General features: G+C 38.2%; 1 protein-coding gene across 7 annotated transcripts in view; it reads right to left on the reverse strand.

Annotated features, from left to right (window-relative positions):
* Positions 1-432: 432 nt before the first annotated feature.
* adam22 (ADAM metallopeptidase domain 22) overlaps positions 433-23,362 on the reverse strand; it is a 232,200-nt gene continuing 209,270 nt past the window's right edge. For 4 of the 7 annotated variants that reach the window (XM_052015804.1, XM_052015807.1, XM_052015803.1 and 1 more), the window contains 3 exons: positions 18,318-18,404; positions 6,132-6,255; positions 433-5,462 (listed from right to left, as the gene is read on the reverse strand). In XM_052015804.1, coding sequence (XP_051871764.1) covers positions 5,442-5,462; positions 6,132-6,255; positions 18,318-18,404 — 232 coding nt within the window. In that variant the 3' untranslated portion in view covers positions 433-5,441. Of the gene's footprint in view, positions 5,463-6,131; positions 6,256-17,789; positions 17,817-18,317; positions 18,405-23,362 lie in introns of all 7 variants that reach the window. The other 3 variants (XM_052015808.1, XM_052015806.1, XM_052015805.1) reach the window with 2 other exon arrangements.

Raw genomic sequence — 23,362 nt, forward strand, 5'->3', positions numbered from 1 at the left:
TCTGACCCCTGGGCTTCCTATGCATTAGTAAATTTGGCAAATTGTTCTCATATTCATGGTTATTGTGGTACTGTGAGAATACTAAATGTTTCACTCCAAATGTTTAAGCAACACCAGTGGATATCCTGTATTACAGTGAGCTTTACTGGCCAAAAGGATTAAACAACAGCATTCCAGCCTAAACCAGAGTTCCAGTAAATATCTACGACCAAGTACAGAGAGTATATAAGAGGTTATTCCACGTAGATCCACAGGCAGAGAAAATCTAGGAATATTTCCATTAACATATAGTACTAAAATCAGGTAATTTAACTGATGACTCACAAACATCATAGCAAATTAAAGATCTATTGCTTCATTTACAGTCTGGAATGAAAAAAATTTATTCCAGAGATGATAGGACCATTAACATGTAAAATACCAGATTCCAGGTTCAACAGAAGTAAATTTTTATTAAGATAATATATTACAATAGTATTGTTTGAGAAAAGCATTAATCTAAAATGTTGCTTTATATACAACAGCACAATAATATTCATGGTCGGTAGAAGCTTAATACTCAGCCAAGGAAAATTAGCTTTTTCTAGGTCATCACATAGCCAGCAAGTAATATACAATTCCATAACTGGAGTTAAATTCTATAACTGTTCCATAAAAGTGTATGGAGTGGGTGTAAAACTGCTTGAAAAGGTGAAGAAATGGAAATGACAACAATTTTATAAAGTTGCCACAACTCTTCCACTCAATTACATTACATAGCCGGCCTGTTACAATCGCATCCATAGCACTATAAAGACAAATATTAAAGCTGATCTTATTTTAAAAATGGCACTTCATAATAAATCATATGGTGACATGACATTATTTTCTTGACATGCAGAAGTTGTGGTAAATATCAAACAATATTTTGCAATATGTTGTGGTATAAAGAGGAGTTCAGAATGACTGAAAGCACGAGGAATAATTTAACATGCACTTCCAATATGCTGTGAGAATTAAGTATCCAATGGGAAACTTTTAGCCATTCCAATTGTTTCACAGAAATGTACTTTGTGTAATATGGTGGCATGTTATTTTAATATCTACAGAGCTAACTATGTATGTGTATATACATACATCCCATTTGATTACAGTGATGCACTACAGTATAGCTGGTCGTCATATCTTAATGAAAGTGGAGAGAGATTTTTCTGCATACAAACTGCACCAGTGTGTAGGTCTAAGAAATAAAATGACAAATAGTATTGAAAATTCTACAAAGCAATATGTAGCCCTGTTTTGTTTGGTTATGATGAAATTTAATGTTGAACCCAATTCTTTTTGAAAATCACAAGTGAAGAAATATACACACCTTACAGGACCACACCTGCCATTAACTGTGATCTTATAGCCTATAAGTTAAATTATGAAGCATTTTACCCAAATTCTTTAAAACATGCTAAACTCATCTGTGAAAATGAGGAGATGGTGGGGTATTTTATGAAACAAGGATAACTCTCCAAACCATTCCTTAACATGGATTATTCTAACACTTCGGAGTACAACATTAGAAAACATAAAAGTGCTTCATAATTTCAATGAGCTTGCTTACTCATTGGACCTGTTTCAATTTCACTACTAAATTTTCATCTCATTGATGCACATAAATCAGGTATTCCAGTACACTTTGAGCAAACACCTGATCTATGTGCATTGACAAGGTGAAGATTCAGCAGTAAAATTGATGCAGAGCCAAAGCAGTTTTGGGCAATTGTTTATTTTGTTATTGTAGGAGAGAGATTTGACTTTGGGTACTAGCAATAAATATATATGACTGTTTTGGCTGCCAATTGTACTGTCTCAAAATTTTCAATGGAATTGTGTGTCCAGGAATGAGTACAACTAGCAAGTGATACACAAGTCTTCAGTGTGAGCAACCAGAGGCAAATTTCTTCTCCTTTTGCTTTATAAATAGTGAGAATGTTGATTGTAATAATTTCATTATATCCTGCAGAAAAAAATCAAAGTATGTTAGCATTACTGTAGAATCACATTCAACTGGGGTATTTTGATTTGCTCATGATAGGTAGGTTCAAGAAATAAAGAGATTCAGATTATAACAATTTGAATACAAAGACTGAGATTCAATTGCTGCTACTAAACATAAAACATAATGAAAACCCCGTATCTACATTCTGGTTTTCCATGAGGTAATCATGTAACACCTGAAATTCTGTCTGGAGTTCTGCTTTTCTCCCACCATGTCTCGTGAGACTGGGCAAACATTGGAAAATAGAAGTTACTAGTTTGCACCCACCTGATTGTTAGAATGATTGTTAGGAGTTGATTGTTAGGAGTTGAGCTACAGAGTGGCTCTCTCAGCTTAAGTGGAACCCTTGGCATATTTATGATGGAGGGCACCACTAAATGTGATCCTAGTGTAACTGCTGGATTATGACCTGAGGAATTTTGAAAACATCACATAATTTACAGATTTAAAAGACATAGCTTAATATTTTAAATGACAACAACTAATTAGATCGAGATCAAAATAGGCAAGTGATTTTATTGTTGGGAATTACACATAAATTTAATCAGTTAAATTATGTAAATAAGCTGTATTGGGCTTTAGTGCAGGGAAATGCCCTCAAGTTGCTTTAGAATCATGAGGATAATCAATGAATATCAAACCAATGTTAGGAGAGTTGAAAGAGTTATGGTTCAAGAAAGTTCTTTAGGGAGAAGAGGGGGGAAAACATGGAGTCTGGACATCTGATGACTGTGTTAATAGTGGGGTGAAGTTAATGAACAATGGACATGAGATTCATTTTAGAGAAACAAGGAATTTGATCAGGCATTGAAGGTTAGAAGGATGAGGAGGTGGGATTGGTGGTGAGCACTGGAGAAGATTGAAAGTTAAATAGATTTGAGCCACTGGATAAAACATTGATGGAAATATTAAATCTGTAGTACTGACAGCCAACATAGATTAGCAAAGACAGAACTAACAGCTGAGAGGGATTTGGTGCAGCATTGGTTTACCGTCAGTTTTACATAAGTTTCAGAAGGAAAATGAAGGGAGGTTAGGTAGACAAGTATTGAAAAAGCTGGTTCTAGAAGTTTGAAAGACTGAGTGAACCTGTCCAAATCCTTGGTTATTCTTAAATGTAACCTAGCAAAAGGAAAACTTCTCTAAATGATTAGAAACCTGATGCAAGCATGATAAGTTCTTCTGATCGTTCAAGATAAAACCTTCACCATTATTATCAAACCAGAGTGTAGAAGGGCATGCTGGGTGCAGCATCAGGTAGACCTAAAAATGCAATGCAATGCCAAGCTGGTGAAACGGCAATACAGAATTACATGCATGCTAAGCAGTGAAAACACTGTGCAACAGACTGAACTAGGTGATCTCACAATCAATGAATCAGATCAAAGCTGTGCACTCCTGCCACATCTAGTAAATGGTGATGGACAGCAGCTAAGAGGTGGTTCCAGGAACATTCCCATTCTCAACAATGGTGGTGCACCCAGCAAGTTAATGCTCAAGGCGGAAGCATTTACAGTATGTTCAGCCATCTTGGAGCTTCCTCCCGCAACATTCACCATCACAGAATCAATCGGATTCACTCCAAGTGATATCAAGAAACATCCGACAAAAATAGATAGAGCAAGCCTATGAGACAGGTCAACATCTCAGCTGTTGTTCTGAAGACCTGCACTCCAGAACTAGTTATTCCTATTGCCATGCTGCTGCAGTACAATTACAAATTAGGTGCTTGCCTAACAACACAGAAAATTGTACAGGTATGCCTTGTCCACAAGAAGCAGGACAGATCCAACTGCAACACAATCTACTCTCAAATCATCAGCACAGGGAAGGGAGGTGTCATTGACAGTGCTATTAAGCAGCACTTACCTACTCACCACTGTCCAGTTTGGGTTTCACCAGGATCACAGTTCCTGACATCATCACAGCCTTAGTCCAAACATGGACCAAAAAGCTGAATTGCAGAGGAAAAGTAATTTCCTCCAGCCGTTAAACCAGTAAACTGTCTGCCTGATATATTTTTTTTACTTAAAAACAATATTAAAATCCCTCTTGCAATTGAAACAAACTGATACTTTTGCCTTTTGGTGGGGACGACATGTTCAGTAAGTGGTACAACATTGATCATATTTAACTGTAACATGAAAGTTTTGATATCTAAATACAGAACTATGTTTTATAATGTATAAAGTTGTTACACCCAAGCACTTCCTTAAACTGCAGATGTTGGAAATATGAAATAAAAGCAGAGAATGCTGCATATACTTAGCAGGTCAGCTGGTATTTGTGGAAAGAGAAACATTTCAGGTTTATGACTCCTCATTGGAATTGGGAAAATGACAAAAAAGGAATTGTAAGTTTGGAGAAGGAGTGGTGGAGAGAAAAGAAAGCTATGCAATAGGGTGGAGACTCTTGTTCTCTCCACCCCTCCCCTTTCCCTACAACTTAAATTGCAATTTTCTCACTTTTCCTGGTTCCGATGAAAGGTCATCAACCTAAACTGCTAGCTCTGTTTCTCTCATCATAAATGCTGATTTACCTGCAGAGTACCTCCAACATCTTGTTCTTATTCCATTAAATTATCAGCTTTCTTCCTCATCTCTGGTGTGAAAAAGATTTGATCATTTGCATGAAAACACCAAATCTATCACTGTACGGTTAATATTAAGTCCGACATGACCATGTTTTGATTTAAAAGGCAAGCAACAATTGCCTGATGTTGTCAGGTAATGTGGAAAAAAAAACTGTACATATTTACAAAACTCTCTCTGAGCAAGCTTTTCTGCAAGTATCAAATATACAATTTTGACCTTCAGTTGCATATTCCATTTCTTTAACACAATAACCCTTACAAATGCAATTATTTTTCCTGTTGTATAGCTCATCCAAAGCAATTTGGGGGGAAAATAACACTTTTTATGTCTATGCAAGTACATTCTGTTCTACTGACTACTAGAACTGGTCTCAAAAGGGATCCGTGCGTGCAGTATTACTCATTGCAGTGAAAGTGTACTCAGGAGCTTTCAGCTGAGCCTTGTTGAAAAAGGGGCTCTCAGTCTTCCAGAGGACTAAGCACCATAACATATGCAAATATATGATAGAGCTTTTTTATTGTCTTTTTTCAGGATGAGTTCCTGTTCCCAGATCATTGTTTCAGTGCAGTATTTTACACAAGAATGCTGACTCTTCATGTAACATTGTTTTATTAATGATGAGTCAATGTCTATTTATTATTTTATATTTAGAAGCCCTGGTCTTTGAAGTTAGCAGAGAGAGTGTGTACTTTAGACTCCTTCTTCCAAAAACCTCATTGATGGTCCAGAGATTCATTAATTAAAAGACATCAATGTAAGGCTGCCCTTTATAAAAGTGGAAGGAAATCTTTAGTAGCTCAGATCCATTGAATGGCAGCCTAAATGGAGGTCTCCCAGAGCTGTGGAAAAAAGAACAGGAACATAGATTTTATAAATGAACGAGAAATTATTCACCTTTTAACAAAGAAACAACACTTATTTACCCAAATTCTACTTCTCATTTTTCAAAATCAACAAACATAATTTTATTACTTAGCAAGCTTGATAATAAGATCATTGATCTAAAATTCTGTTTTGTACTTTAAGCACCATTCACCCACATTAAGGCTAATTTACTGTAGCTAATTAAACTACCAACCAACACACACTTGTGACACGCAAGGAAACCAGAGCACCTGGGGGAATCCCACATGGTCACAGGATGAACATGCACAATCTACACAGTGGTCAGAATTGAACCAGGGTTGTTGAAGTTCTGAGACAGCAGCACAGCCTGCTGTTTCATTGTGCCATCTAAATTATCTAACTAGTATTTTGTATAAGGAAATTATTTGTTGTAACTTGTTCAGTTCATAAACTTACTTTTTCTGTGACTATGCAAAATGTTGTCAAAATAATACCATTTAAACAAAAGTTTTGTAATGCTGGCCATGAGATATTGCACTATGGCATATTGAATGCCCAAATGGTAATATACTTCAGACTAAATTATTTATGGATCTGAATTGGACAAACCAATTCAGATTTAATCAAACTGTTTGCATTTCAACCTCTTCAAATGTACTCACCCGTGCACTTTGTCGACTTGCCTTTCCCTCCTCATCAGGAAGGGGTGGCATTGGGTATGGGCACTTCCTACTAGAAGCAATTGATCCATTGGATGAGGAATGCGACTTAGACGGAGACAACGTCCTAGGAAGAAAAATCAAAAATCAACACAGCCTATGGCATCCTAGATTAATTGACAGCCAGAATACTAAATCTGTATCAGTGCTGGTATGGTTTAGTTAAAGACATCCAGTACGTTATCTGGAATAATTTGCAATGAGCCACTTTTTGTTTTCCACTTCTTGACTTTCTGATCATTAGGCAATGATTGAAATAAATTGTGAATTCCCAAGACAACATGGTGACACAACTCTGTGTTACCCATATTTATTGGTGGTATCCTATGGTACGGAAGGATGTAATTTGGGCTACCAATTTATTCATGAGAGGTTCTAATTTTGGTTGGCCTGTTAGGAAATTATCAAATGGAGGCAAGAAGTATCCCAGAAGAAGGGTGAATTATCAGTAGCCAGTTAGCCCAATTGGTAGAGGCTTGAGAATAAACTACCTTCAAGCCTCAGCAGTGGTTTATAGTAGGGGAATAGAGAGAGAAGAAGAAATGTTATATTAAATCATTACAGACCAGGCTGGTACATCATAGTTCAGGCTGATCGCTAAACATTTTACATTCATATCAGGTATTACAAATGTGGTTGGGGGTTGGGGGTTGGGGGTGGAGGTTGGAAGGGTGGAAACAAAATCATTGTGCTTACATGCAACTGGCAAAGGCCAACCTGTTATTTGTAAAATTAAAACAAGAGATTTTGCTGACTGGAAAGTAAGTCAAGCAGGCAGCAAACATTAGTGATACAAACACTGCAGGCAAGGCAAGACAATGGAACCAATGCAAAAAAAAAGTGTTAAAATATACAACAAAACGACAAAGCAGCTTGGAAGCATAATGCTTGGTGATTAATTGTTTGAAAACTAATTAATTAATCTGGATGTATCTGATGATAAAAACTGGTATGCAATAGTATATAACAGCAATATAACTTGTCTTATTAAATCAATTTAAGATACAGTTTATTAACTTTCTATGCCTCCATGCATATCTCCAATAAGGATCTGTAGATTTCTTTGTTGCTTCTGATACGTTAGACTATTGTTTATTGACTACAGCTCTGCCTTCAATACAATAATCCCAAGCAAGCTTGTCACCAAACTCCAAGACCTAGGACTCAACACCTCCCTTTGTAACTGGATCCTTGACTTTCTAACAAACAGACCACAATCAGTGAGGATAGGCGGCAATACATCCGGCACGATTATTCTCAACACTGGTGCCCCAAAAGGCTGCGTTCTCAGCCCTCTACTCTACTCCCTATACACTCACGACTGTGTGGCCAGATTCTGCTCTAACTCCATCTACAAGTTTGCAGATGATACCACCATTGTAGGCCGTATCTCAAACAGTGATGAGTCGGAGTACAGGAAGGAGATAGAGAGCTTAGTGGAATGGTGTCATGACAACAACCTTTCCCTCAATGTCGACAAAACTAAAGAGCTGGTCATTGACTTCAGGAAAGGGGGTGGTGTACGTGCACCTGTCTACATCAATGGTGCTGAGGTCGAGAGGGTTGACAGCTTCAAGTTCCTGGGAGTGAACATCACCAACAGCCTGTCCTGGTCAAATCACGTAGATGCCACGGCCAAGAAAGCTCACCAGCGCCTCTACTTCCTCAGGAGGTCAAAGAAATTTGGTTTGTCCCCTTTGACTCTCACTAACTTTTACCGATGCACCATAGAAAGCATTCTATCCGGATATATCACGGCTTGGTACGGCAACTGCTCTGCCCAGGACCACAAGAAGCTGCAGAGAGTTGTGGACACAGCCCGGCGCATCACGGACACCAACCTCCCTTCCTTGGACTCTGTCTTTACCTCTCGTTGTCTTGGTGTAACAGCCAGCGTAATCAAAGATCCCACCCACCCGGGACATTCTCTCTTCTCTCCTCTTCCATTGGGTAGAAGATACAGGAGCCTGAGGGCACGTACCACCAGACTTAAGGACAGCTTCTACCCCACTGTGATAAGACTATTGAACGGTTCCCTTATACAATGAGATGGACTATGACCTCACAATCTACCTTGTTGTGACCTTGCACCTTATTGCACTGCACTTTCTCTGTAGCTGTGACACTTTATACTGTTACTGTTTTTACCTGTACTACATCAACACACTCTGTACTAACTCAATGTAACTGCACTGTGTAATGAATTGACCTGTACGATCGGTTTGTAAGACAAGTTTTTCACTGTACCTCGGTACAAGTGACAATAATAAACCAATACCAATACCAATACCAATCTTGAACAGCCACAACATCAACCTGGACTTACCCAGCACTTTTAATGAGATAAAATGTCTTAAAAGTGCTTGGTAGAAGCATCACCAAAATTTGATGCCAAGCCACAGGAGGAGATTTTAGGGCAGATTATCAAAAGCCTGGTCCTTAAGACTCACTAAACAGAGGAAAGAGAGACAACGGAATATAGAGTCATAGAGTTGTACAGCCCAACTTGACCATGCCGACTTCTCCGCACTAATCTCATTTGCCTGCATTAGCCCTGTATCCCTCAACTCCTTTCCAAGTACTTGTCTATATGCCTTTTAAATGTTGTAATTGTATCTGCATCTACCACTTCCTCTGGCAGATCATCCCATATATCTGCCACTCTCTGTGTGAAACACTTGCCCCTCAGATCTTCTAAAGAAAGTTTCCCCTCTCACCTTTAACTTATGCCCTCTAGTTTTAGCCTTCACCACCTTAGGATAGAGACTGTGACTATATACCCTAAGTATGCCCGTCATAATTTTGTAAACCTCTATAAGGTCACCCCTCAGTCTCCTACATTCCAGTGAGAACAAACCCAGCCTATCCAGTCTCTCCATATAACTACAGACCTCCATTCCAGGCAACATCCTGGTGAATCTCTTCTGCATGCTTTCTAATGCTGCCACATCCTTCTTGCAGAGTGGCAACCAGAACTGTACACAATACTTCAAGTGCAATGGGACCAATGTTTTGTACAGCTGCAACATGATATCTGAACTCTTATACTCAGTGCCTCAGCCTCTGAATGCAAGCATGCTGAATGCCTTCTTCACTACCGTATCCACCTGTGTCGCCAGTTTCAAGGAGTTATGATCTTGTATCTCTAAGTCTCTCTGTACATCAATACTCTTGAGGTCCCTGCCATTTATATGTATATGTCCTGTTAATATCCCTGAGTTGCTCTACTATTGATGGTAGATCACACTCCCTTCCTAAAGTTCTTTTTCTCCCTTTCCTCCTCAAAGACTTTCTCGAAACATCTTTGTGCCAATAACATGTGACCATGTGCCTTAAATTTTATTTGTAATAATCTCCCTGTACTAAAATATGTTATACAGGTACAAGTTTTTTATGATACCATTAGTTCCCATGGGGCAGCAGGTAAAATGTTATATTTTTTTGTTGCCATCTTTTTAATGAATAAAAAGATATTCAGTAAGAGACAAAGACAGAAAATGATGTAAGTGCTTAGCAGATCAGTTGGCATCCGTGTAAACAAAGCCCGAAGTTTATGATCAATGAATTTTCATCGAAACGAATGCGAAATTAGGGATATATTCTAGTGAGATGTCATCAACCATTTCTCTGTCCACTGATGCTGACCATTTCCATCATTTTCTAATTTCCATCTTCTGCATTATGTTGGTTTTGTATTCATTAAAATGAACCTGCTTTTAATTCATCTCATGAGCAACTGTGGGGAAAAAAGGAGGAACGATCCACATTGTGAAAAAGGCCACCAGCCTCACCCAACTCTATTTCTGTGCACCATGAGCAAGAACAGCAAAGGTAATGACACCAATTCCACCTACTTATATTTCACTTTAAAAGTCAGGATTAGTTTACTCCGAAAAATTTATTTGTGTCGCTTATTATTCTCTGTTAACATCAGCCTAGATTCTCTACCTGCAGTCTGACATGTACCTCTCTAACAGCTCAGTATCTCATGACAATGCTGTAGGATACCATACAGCCATTCAGACTAGTGTAAGTGAGAGATTGTGGAAAGAAAATAATATTGTGGCATGTACTTTGTTAGTCTAAATACATAAACCATATTTGATAAAAGAATAATAGGTGGCAGGTAACAAAAGACAGCTACACAACTGACCAGAATACTCCATTATATTTTTGTTATTCATTCATGTGATATGACCATCACTGGTAAGGCCATTACTTATGGACCATCACTAACTGCCTTCAGAAACCCTTTTGGAATCACTGGAGTCTATGTAATGTAGATACTCTGAAAATATTAGTAGAAGCTTCCTGATCTTGGACTAGCATTGATGAAAAAATAGTAATATGTTTCTAAGCCAGAATGGTGATCTAGAGGGAGACTGGAAGACAGTGGTATCACCATTATCTAATTCTACTCTTTTAAGAATGCCATAAAACCACAATACGATAAATGCTGGGGCCCTGAAAGTGTTATAGAACAGAGAGACCTCGGGGTACAGTTACATAGTTCCCTGAAAGTGGAGACACAGGTAGACAGGATGGTGAAGAAGGCGTTTGGTATGTTTGCCTTCATCAGTCAGGGCATTGAGTACAAGAGCTGTGGTGTCATGTTACAAGACGCTGGTGAGACTGCACTTGGAATATTGTGTTCAGTTTTGGTCACCTGGCTATAGGAAGAATGTCATTAAACTGGAAAGGGTGCAGAAAAGATTCACAAGGATGTTACTGGGACTAGAGGGCTTGAGTTATAAGGAGAGACTGGGACATTTTTCCCTGGAGCATAGGAGGTCAAGAGATGACCTTACAGAGGTTTATAAAATCAAGAGGGCCATAGACAAGGCAAATGGTCACAGTCTTTTTCCCAGGGTAGGGGAGTCTAAAACTAGAGGGCATAGGTTTAAGATGAGAAGGGAAAAATTTACAAGGGATTTGAGGGGCAACTTTTCCCACACAGAAGGTGGAGAGTATATGGAACGAGCTGCCAGAGGAAGCGGTAGAGGTGGGTACAATTACAACGTTTAAAAGACATTTAGACAGGCACATGGATAGGAACAGTTTAGAGGGATAAGGGCCAAATGTGGGGAAATGGGACTAGCTCAAGTAGACATGGATGAGTTGGGCCAAAGGGCCTGTTTTCGTACTGTATAATGCTATGACTCTATGCAAGAAATAAGATTTGGAGGAACACATGCAGCACTTTGATTCTGATCCAACATTCAATAACGTTATGGCTGATATTCAATTTTAACATACCTTCTCATAAAAAAGCCTATTAGTTTCTGTCTTGGACCTACTCAATGACCAATCTTTGACTGAATAAATTTCAGTTCAGGTCAGCCCTAAATGCCCGAACCCTCATTCTGATGAAGTAACCCTTTGCTGTGGATTTCACAACCACTGAAAACAACCTGCAAGTATCTACTCTGTAAAACTCTTTAAAAATGTAGTTGTTTTAGTGATAGGCTGGTCAGTTTAACCTCGGTGGTGAGAAAATGGTTCAAAACAATAATTTGGAACAAAGTTAGTGGTTATTTGGACAAGTGTGGATTGATTAGGGAAAACCAACACTGATTTGTTAAAGGCAAGTCCTATTTGACAAACTTTAGATAACAGCAAAGATTGATCAGGGAAATGTGATTGATGTGGAGTATGATGATTTTCAAAAGCCATTTGACAAAATACCACATAATCTATATTTTCAATCAATATTTAAGCAATTGGAATAAAGGAGGCTGTAGCAGTATAGATAGAAAACTGACTAAGTGATAGGAAACGGAGAAAGAATGGGTAGCTGTTTTTTTGACTGGAGGGAAATATACCATGGAGTCCTCCAGGAGTATGGTACTAGGATCACTAATTTTCTTAAAAATATTAATGATAGACTTGTGTATGGGGCATAATCTCCAAATTTGCAGATGATGCAAAATTTCAAAATGTAGTGAACAGTGAAACTGATCGTAATAGACTTCTAAGATGAAACTAAATGAAGAAAAAAAGCAAAGAGTTGCATTTCTATGGGAAGAACAAGGAGAGGTGATATAAACTAGTCATAAAGTTATAATCCTGTAAAAGTTTCAGGAATAGAGAGATCTATGGGTATATCTGCATAAAAGATTGAAAGTATAGATTGAAAACATGGTTTACAAAAGCAGTTGGGAGCCTGAACTTTGTAAAAACAAAGGCATACAGTACAAGACACAATCAATCTTTATAAAACACTGCTTTGCCAACAACTGGAACATTGTGTTCAGTTCTGGGCATCACATTTTGGGATAGGCTTTAAAGAGGCTGAAGAAGAGATTTACTGGATAGAATGGAGAAGCTAGGTTGTTCTCACTGGAACAGAAAGAATTAAATGGAGATCTGTTTTAGTTATTTAAAATTATAAAGGATTACAGAAATGTATATTCTTGAAAATTATGAATTATATCTTTAAATGTTAGCCATTTACTTATCTATCATTTTACTTTTTGACCTACTTTCCCAGACTACCTTAACCAACTTGGAGTACTGTGTACAGTTCTGTTCACCATACTGCAGGAAGGATGCAGTAACACCAGAAAGAATGCAGAAGAAATTCACCAGATTGTTGCCTGGAATGACGGGCTTTACTTATAAGGAGAGATTTGATAGGCTGAGTTTATTTTCACCCAAACCAAGGAAGCTGAGAGGTGATCTTACTGAGGATTATGAAATTATGAGGGGCATAGGCAAGGTAGAGAGTCTTTTTCCTAGGGTAGGGGATCTAAAACTAGAGGGCATAGGTTTAAGGTGAGAGAGGAGAAATTTAAAGGAGATCTGAGGGGCAATTTTTTCACACAACGAACTGCCAGAGGAAATGGAAGAGGAAGATACAATTACATGTCCACTAGTGAAGGCAAATGAAATACTGGCAATGCACTCCTTGCCTAGCTGTAATCCCACTTCTAACAGGGCTCTGTAATAGAGTTAACCTGTACAGACTACTATTAAGACACACAGGGAGCCTTTACTGTAAACAAAATGTCACCAAATAACTGTGTGATTGCTGTCGCCGCACACCAGTCATTGGCATATTGAGTTTCTAATTTATGCATTTAATGCAGCAATCGATAGAAGGTGCTGCACCTTTACAAATACCATAGGCATGAGACCACAACTTGGTGGGATAACCTGAGTTATTTTAATCACATCTGTTAATGAGGTAGGTGAGGCCATTGATCTCTGGATCAGTGACAAGTGCTGATTAGGTCACTGAGCCCATTGAACCTGTTCCTCCAATCCTGTGGAGCATTGTCAGAAAGAAGTACTAGTAGTTAGAAACATCTCTAGCACTTTGTGGTTTCTGCTACAATTGTTACCAAAAGCTCCCAGCCTCTAAAAAAAAAGTTCTTTGTCTATTATCAGTTTAGAAATTAGTGGAAAAATGGTAAATTCTGGCATTACAGTACAATAGATTTGTCTGTGGAGACTCATTGACAAATGAATAATTACAGAACCTTTCTATTAGTGCATGCTGTAATCCCCTGAATAATCAGGAGTTCAGGAGGGAAAGTTTTGATCTCAGAGTAGCATTGACAATGTCATATGATCTCAAAGATGTAAAACAGTATGATGCTGGAGGAACTCAGCAGGCCAGGCAGCATCCTTGGAGAAAAGCAGGCGGTCAACGTTTCGGGTCAGGACCCTTCTTCAGGACTGAAGATAGGAAAAGGGGAAGCCCAATATATAGGAGGGAAAAGCAGAGCAGTGATAGGTGGACAAAAGAGGGGAGGCAGGGTGGGCAATGTAACTTTAATCTCAGAGTTATATTGAGCCTAACTGCAGTACCATTGTTAAAATGAAGAAGAATCAGCAAATTGTATGTGAACTACTGCAAAATAGTTCAATCAAATGTTTTGCTATTTCATTCAACATTCTTGTAGGTTATGCCCTACCAATGCTACTCTGTAAGTTATTTGTGGACCAAGATTAGTAGCTCTGAGGCATTTGGTTCCATTTTAGATATTGCAAAATAATTTTAGTTCTCAACATTTTTGCACAGTTTCAAATTAATAAACATTTGTCAATATTGCATCCTAATTACTGCATAATTATCTAAGTACTTTTTTTTGATAATCTGGATGGTGGTCCTGTCAGCTCTGCACTTTGTACAGTGAAGAAAGCAACAGCAGGCCTCACTATAATGGATGGAAGAGGCAAAGCAAGGTTACTAGGCAGCCATTCCATGTACAGCTGGTGATCATCCATAAACTCAGAGTCAGCGATGTGTTACACTACATGCACTGTATCGTAATCTACACAGTTAAGTATTTAACACACAGCACATGGAGAAAATAGACCGTGATTTGCAGGTTTTCAGTTGTAAAATAGACTTTCCTGCTTTGAGACTCATTAACACTGAATTGAAGATGTGTAAACAGGTATCAATACTTGCCCACTTTTCCATCTCTGGATAGAAAAGTGGAATTTATATCGAGTTTAGAACTTTTTTTATTTCCATTCCAGTCTTGAACTCAAAAGAGAACCTTAAGTGCCTAATTTCACACGATTTTTCCTCGTGTTGATATAACTTAGCTTTTCTTGCTTTTGCCATTAGTTTTAATGAACTTCCACATTAGTGCAAACTGTACTTGGTCTGTTGGACAGATCACTACAGACAGCCAAAATAACTATTCTCTCTTCCATTCCTTTTCTCTCTTTTTCAATAAATTATGAATGTGGCAGCAAGTGATGCCAACTTAATGGTGCTCACCACAAATAGTTTTGGAGTTGAAATCCATCCATAGATCCACAGGTCCTTCAGTAATATTCTGGATGAGTTGAAATAGAGGTCTGGCTGCTATCTTATATTGATAAACGATCCCAAGGAAATAAATAAAGAGGAAGGAATTTTCTAAGAGGGCAGCACCGTGGGGCAGCTGGTAGAGTGGCAGCTTCATAGCACCAGCAACCTGGACCCACTCCTGATCTCAAATGCTGTCTGCATAGAGTTTGCATATTCTTCCTGTGACAGTGTGGGTTTCCTCTGGATGCTCCAGATCCCAAAGATATGTGGGTTGGTAGGTTAATTGGCCACTGTAAATTACCCCTAGTGTAGGTGGGTGATAGAATTGTTATGAATCTGGGGAGAATAAGATTGTACTGTGAGCCAGCATAGATTAATAGGCTGAAGGCCTCTTACTATGTCGTAAGGAAATATGGACATCTCTGGTGACTTGGCCAAAATTTACCCTTCAACCAATCTTTCTAAAAAAACCAACATTATCATGGGTTGCTTGCTATGCACAAATAGGTTGCTGCATTTCCTACATACATGAAGTACTACATTTCAAAAGCACTTCATTGGATGTAGGTCGAGCAGCATCCATGGGACGAAAGGAATTGTCAATGTTTCAGGTCGAAATCCTACTTCAGGATGTCCTGACTCTTTATTTCTCTCTCTACCATTGGTCCACTTTATAATTTTATGCAAAACAACCTGCTGGACGAACTCAGCAGGTTGAGCAGCATCAGTGGGGGGGGGGGGGGGAAGGAATTGTCGACATTTCAGGTCAAGACCCTGTATCAGGACCTGACGAAATTAAAAAGAGGTCTGGCTGTCAGAGTCCTAATGCAGGGTCTTGACCCAAAATGTTGACAATTTCTTTCCTGCCACGGATGCTGCCTGACCTGTTAAGTTCCTCCAGCAATTGTTTTTTGCTCCAGATTACATCTGCAGTCTCTTGTGTGTCTCTCTTTATAATTTTGTATATAATTTAGGTGGTATGTATGGATATGTCTACCCGTTTAAACATTAGAAGGTTAATTTATATAAAGGGGTTGATAAGATGGATAAGGCCTGAATGTGACATTCTTCTACTGTAAAGATTAATTGGTTGTAGCATTATCAATGGATCCTTCCAGTACATCATCGTAACATTAGCATTACAATGGCATAATTACCTATTGTTTCCTCAAGAGTGCCCTCCCTCTCCTCTGATGGTACCATAGCAACTGATTCTAGGCTAGTGACCCATTTTATTAGGCAGCATTTGCCTGCAAAAGAAGTATTTGAATGGATCTAAAAAAACATTGTGCTGGATAAAGTAATGTAAAAGATCATGTGCTACACCAAGCATTGAGCAGCAATACCAGGTCAATGCTTGCACCTTATCATTGCTTCTTCTATAGTTCTCTTTAATTAAGGCTGCAGTGAATTCGATTGTATAGACTCTCAATATACTGTCTGTAATTTTGGACTGCATTATTTAGGTCTGACAAACCCACTCCTACATGTACTGAGCTACTCGCCAGCAAGTTTATTACTGGCTGGTTTGAGGATCAGGGCCAAATTCTGCAGGCAGGGGTGGTGGTGTGGGGTCTGAGACAGGACATGCTGAATGCAGAGAGTGATTGAGAATTAGAAAACAATGCCTGTGGTAACAAAGCCAAACATTGATTTCAAAATGGTGCAAAAAACAAGCTGTTGGAGGAACTCAGTGGGTCAGGCAGCATCTGTAGAGGGAAATGGACAGTCAACATTTCGAGTCCAGATGAAGAGTCTTGACCAGTAACACTGATCATCCATCTCCCTCTACAGATGCTCCCTGACCCACTGAGTTCCTCCAGCAGCTTGTTTTTTTCTACCAGATTCCAGCATCTCAGTCTCAATTGTCTCCATTTCAAAATGGTATTGGATAGGCACTTGAGAGAAAGTGAATCTGCAGAGATATTGGAGGAAAAGTACAGAAATGGGACTGAATAGATTGCTCTCCAAGGAGCTAATATGGACTTGATGGGCCAAATGCTTTTTTTCCTGTACAAAAACTCTATGATAAATACTAATATTAAAGAATTTCCTGCTTTTCACTCTCAATGTGAAATAGATTAAAAGTGATGTATAAACTGCTCCCAGGCTGTTGAATCCAGGAGGGGTATGTAGTTTCTGCAGCAACTTGCAGATTGTTAACAGATGATGAATTTAACAATGTGTCTCAGGAATGAATAAAGGATAAATGCTTAAAATTCTGAAAGAGGATCATGCCTTGTTCTTCTCCTCATTACAATGCAAGTTATTTTCTAGTTTTTTAAGCTGATCATCTCACACGTGATGGTGATGTTGTCGCATTATCACCATGAAAGAAAAACATGTAATGGGAATGTTCACTGTTTACGTAGATTGTTACTGTAACATTCTTCATATCCTCGCTCAGTATGAGCTAAGAAACCTACAAGTGAAACTTGCAGTCAACTTTTTCTCCAACTATGTGCTACCATTTTGGCTGTGCTGTGTGTAGCATAACACAGAAACATTAAAGATGATAACCAAAGGATGCTTTTCTATGAGACACAATCCAACAATCTTACAGGCTAGCAATAAAACCGAAAAAAGGAACAAAACATTCTATGGCTCAAACATGGAGAAATACAAATCCTTAATTAAAATAATTGTTATGAACAATAAATTGAATGCACTTACAAGAAGTCAGCTGAAGAGTAGAGTGATTCAAAACAAGCTCAGCAGGTAGCTGGTATTTGCATAATTTCGCTGTCACAGTTTGAAGGCAAGATGCTTAAAAATCTACAGTGAAAATATGCAAACCCACTAGCATTTGGTAAATAGAGTTTTGCACTCACCCTTCACCCATGTTCCTGTTGCATTGCCTGATGGCACATTATGCACATCATTGCAGCATAAGAGCAGAATTTTATTGCAGATGTAATTGTCTTAACAGGAATATTGTGTACAGTGAAAATGACATTATCAGAGCAGTGGGTAGAACAATGTGGATACCAAGGTGCTGCATGATTGGACTGAAATGCCACTTTGTATATAGGCAGTGGCAATTATGTGTTAGTCCACTGAGTTTACTTTTATTAGAAAATGGAAGAACAAGCTAATAATGGTGGTGCCAGAGGAAGCATGCACTACAGTACTTCTATACCGGGGACCTCAGCACTAGATGCAAACAGGAGCTGCAATTGCACATGAAGCCTGGACAGTCAAAGGTAGCAAATGAACAGGGGCCACTTCCAGCTGCAGTAGCTTGTATTTTAATACAAGGCAGCAGGTCCAGTCATAATGTGCTGCAACAGCTCTGGCAATAAATAAATCATTAAATCAATAGACAAATAAATAGATAAACACAATGATTTTAGAAATACCTAAAGTACGGTCCTTCAGTGTTTTTATTCACATCTTCTACCCACTTAGCTACATTATATTCTCTTTTGTACCATGGGTTTAAATACCTGCAGAAAGCATTGGTGGGTTCAAAGAAAGTGGAAGAAGAAGAAGAAAAGAGATCTGAGGTCATAGCAAAGCTTAGCAAAGAGCTTTCTTCACCAAAATGCAAGTGAACGTGCCACATACATCACCATGGATCTTCTCAGTAAACTGCAAAGTACTCAAATGACAAAATCCAAGCTATATCAAGGCTCTTGCAGTTTTCACAATGGCTCAGTTGCCTCAAGAAAAATCATGGGGCCTGTTTTGTGGCCAATTTTAAAATTTCATCCTTACACAAAAAAAGGTTAATAGTGTTTTGCACATTATACATAAGATTGTAAAACATTTATGCAGAAGACCTTGCATGTCATTTATTATAGATAAGGTATCCTGCATGATTTACTGGAGAAATAAAAACATATTATAGTAAACTCTACTTTCACTGGCAAACACTGCTCTTAATAAATTTAACCAAAGTAAATCATTTCAGGAAACCATGCAAAAATTAGTTCCATTCTTTTCCATATTGTAAGAGTACTCTAGAACAGTAAATTAGGCATAGTTAATTAACGTCCCAAATAGTTGTAACATCATGTATATCATATCATTTCCAATGCAGGCTGTTTGTCACCAATGTCAGGCTCTTTCAACTAAGATTGTCCAAATTAATAACCAAGCTACAATCAGATCCTTTAGTTGCTCAGATAGACAACACTTTTGAATGAGTAACGTTTGCCAATCTCCAAACAAAACTATTCTATTGTCATATGGTCTTTCACCCATCATAGTCACAGCCAATATAAGTGGCACCTTCTGAATATGGACATATTATGGCATGTGGTGCTGGATGTGGTTAATGGATTAGTTTACCAAATTATTGGCCGCTCCAGTTTAATCAAGGAATTTAACCACATATTGCTAATGAGTAATACTCCTTGTTACACAATGTATGTAACTATTGCACACAATTCCATATTGTCTAGCTGGGAAATGACATGATACTAGCAAATGCTCATAATGCCAAGAATTTTAAAGAAACTATTAAACGTTATTGAAATAATGAAAGACCGGTTTTAAGAAAAGTATGACTTATTTACACTACAAAGATGTCTTATATTTTAAAAAATGGCCCAGAAATTGGATTGTGACTGAAATGGGGAGTGATCCAGCAGCAACATTTGCTATTCATGGCTCATGGTGGAGACAGGAACTCTCGCAACATTTAAGCAGCACCCAAATCACCAAGGTACAGTAGGCTATGGACCAAGTGCTAGCTAACGGGATTAGTATAGATGGATATATCATGGTCAGCATAAACATGGTGGGCTGAAGGGCTTATTGGTATGCTGCATAACTCTATAACTCATGACTAATTGGATAACAACTAGGACGTGATGGAAAGGGTGAATGTAAGAACATAAGAAATAGAAGCAGGAAATGGCCACTTGGGTCCCCATACCTGGTCTGCCACTCAATAACATCACCGCTGATCTTTTACCTCAGGTCCTATCCCTAGATTCCTTTAATATCCAAAAAACTATCAACCTCTGTAATAAATACAGTCAGAGAATAAATCTCCACACCTTCTTGGGTACAAAATTCACCATCCTCTGGGTGAAGAAAATTTTTCTCTATTCAGACCAAACTTTTATCTTGAAACTGTGACCCCTGGTACTAGAGACCTCAGCCAGGGGAACATAATTCCTGCTTCTATCCTCTCAAACCCTGTAAGAATTTTGTATGCTTCAATGAGATCACCTCTTATTTTTCTAAATAATAGAGGGCATAGGCCTAGTCTGTTTAACTTCCCCTCACTGGACAAAGCTGTTAAACAAAGGAGTCAATCTGCTGAACCTTCATTGTACTTCTGCCTTCACAAGTATAGTATTCCTTAGGGAGGGAGATCGGGCAACATTCCAGATGGGAATTCCAATGAGATGTCTTTATTCTTATCCTCAAATCCCCTTGGAAGAAAGGCCAAAATGAAGCTTGCCTTTCTAGTTGCTTGCTGTATCTGTATGCTAACTTTCAGTCACACTTTTCAATCTATCAGCTTTTAAAAAAATACTGTTTCCTACCAAAGTGAATGAGCAAGCATATTCCTTCCAGTATTTCCTTGCTCATTCACTTAGCCTGTCTACATTCCATGAAGTCTCTCTCCATTCTCCCCAAAACTAAAACTGCCACCCAGCTTTAAATCCTCAGCAAATGTGGATAAGATGCACTCGATCTGCTCATCCAAATCATTGACACAGATTATTATGAACTGTTGGGCCCCAAGATTGGTGCCTGTAACACCCCATTGGCCTCCCCATCTAAAAATGATTTGTTTGTTCCTAAACTCTGTGTCTGTCCATTAAGAATCCTCAATCCACAAAAGTATATAATCCCCAATCCCATATGCTCAAACTTGTTTATAACCTCTTGAGTGTCACCTTGTCAAAGGCCTTCTGAAAATCTAATCCATAGGCTCCCCCTTATCCACACTGCAAGTTATAGTTTTCAAACAGATTTACCAAACATCATTTTCCTTTTACAAATCCATGTGGCCTCTGCCCAATCCAATTATTATTTTCTAAATCCCCAATTATCACAGTTTCTAAACTCGTCCTCACAACTGATGTCAGAAGAACAGATCTCTAGTTCCCAATTGTCTCTCTCCCTTCTTTATGGTGGGGTTACATTTGCTACTTTCCCATCTGTGTGAGATCTATGGAATTTTGGAAGATGACAACTCTTGCATCCATTATCTTCATAGCTACCTCTGTCAAAATCTTGGGATGAAGGTCACTGGGTCCTCAGGATCTAGGGTCCATTAATTTCTCCAATACTATTTTTTATTAATGCTAATTTCTATTCAGTTTCTCATTTGCTTTAGATATGTAGTTTCTACTCTATCTAGGAGGTCTTCCATGTCTTCTTTTGTGAAGCCAGGCATAAACTAGTTGTTTAATTTTGTTGCAGTTCCTTATTCCCCAATATAATTTCTTCTGTGTCAGTCAGTAAGCTGAGGTGGGGGTGAGAGGCAATTACAGAGAGCTGACACAGCCTGCTCCTTTTTGTTCTATGTTAAAACAAGCAAAAAATCTTTTAATTCACTTCTGATTCCTTTACAAAATGGTAGTTTGGTTGCTTTGTGCCTCAAGTATAGGGCTTAAACATGGACAACACTTACTGCGGTTAGACAGGAACTAATTTCACAAAATGGACCGAATCAGTCATTGGGCCAGTTGTCTAATGCAAGTTTCAGACATGCATCCTGGACAATGACAGGGTGCTCTAACCAAAATGCCATTTGCTGCTCTGAAAAGCAAGGCACCATGTAATCGAATTTCTGGGACACTGCATTTTATACCACAAGCCTCTTGTATTCATATCACAAGAAATTCATAAGAAATCATCATATAATTATTACCTAACAACAATTTCACTCACATTTTGGTTAGAAATTTCAACATCACTGATTGCTTGGCTTGCCGCTCAGCACCATGCTCTATATAACACCCAATTCTACATCATTGCAAACTTCCATCAAAAATAAGCAGTGCAAGATAAAATACACAGTAGCAATTGATTACTGACATGAAACAAAGCACGTTATTTTGAAGCAAATTATATATTGTGCCCTACAAAGTTTTTAAAAGTGTTTGTTTGTTTCAACTTTGGAATGATTATTTAACAATTAATAGAAATTATGAAGTCAAAATGAAACCAATTCAATAGTTTGGTTAGAGATTAAAGATAAATTATTTATAGAGAATATATCTTCAAAAGAAGATCCCCTCCACATGTCATATTCATCTCACCGAAGAAACTTTGTGCTCTGTTGTGACAAATAAAGCAAATTTATCCAGTGGTTAATTTATTGCTTGTCGATTTACACCAAAATAAAATAATACAGCCCTGTGTAGTGTGTTACAGTGAACACAACGTCTCCACATTATAACACAAGAGCAAAACTTAGCGCAGTAAATTGGGCATTAAAGCACTTTCATATATGGTTTGTGTGGGTATAAACTATAAAGTTACATTTGAGGGGAATTTGAAACTAAAGCAACAACAGTGGAATGTTTCTTGTGAAACAACCAAGTAATAAAGCATGTTCAGGACAAGTATCAAATTTAATGTAATACATGGAAATAACTACTATACTAACACATTTCCTTAGAGTTGCTCTCACTCCACCACTGTAACTTCACCAAAGGTGTGGTGCAATGTGACAGTGGAACACGATGCCCATCTTTATGTCAGAGCTAAAAGCGTGGGCTGTTTGTACATTTTTCAAGCTGACCCTGACTGCAAATGGTTCTCCTATTTCCCCTGGAGTTCATCAGGATAAATGATTTGGTCAATAAATCTGTGTTGGGAAGAGTATACAGAGATTCCATTTGAGCATTCTGGTTTCTCCATTGCAGCTTATTTCCAACCAATTCAAAAATACATTGGTCCTCCTATCAGATTTAATGAGTCATTGGTTTATCCAAGAAGCGTGGATGCACTGAATTGTTGCTGATGCACATAGTGAAAATTAAGTGAGCTATAATTAAATGAGTCAAAGAACATTTTTTAATCACATTTAGCCAGCACCCAGGCAGACCCTTTTCTGCCTGTTGTGCTCCTTAATAATACTTCAGTGGATGGTTCAGTCGTTCTTTTGCTGGTGGAAATAACAGATATGTTGTATCTGGTGATGTAGTGCATGCTTGTATTTGGGTACAGGGAGATGATGTTGCTTGTTGTACTAAACAGATTAAAGCTATCTCAATGGCCTCTTTGCTATGACTTCAAATATCTCTACTACTATAATCCATAAAAATGGAAGAAAGATTTGAAAAGAGTTTGTAAAAAGTTATAACTTCAATTAAAATATGTATCTCTTCACTGTTAATGAAATTGAATTGTTAAAACTATTATCATTTTTATGTTTGGTGTGGATTGAACTTTGCATAGATACTTTTATTTCTTTAAATGAGAACTTAAC

The sequence above is a fragment of the Pristis pectinata genome, chromosome 5 (genome assembly GCF_009764475.1).
Source record: "Pristis pectinata isolate sPriPec2 chromosome 5, sPriPec2.1.pri, whole genome shotgun sequence".
NCBI lineage: Eukaryota > Metazoa > Chordata > Chondrichthyes > Rhinopristiformes > Pristidae > Pristis > Pristis pectinata.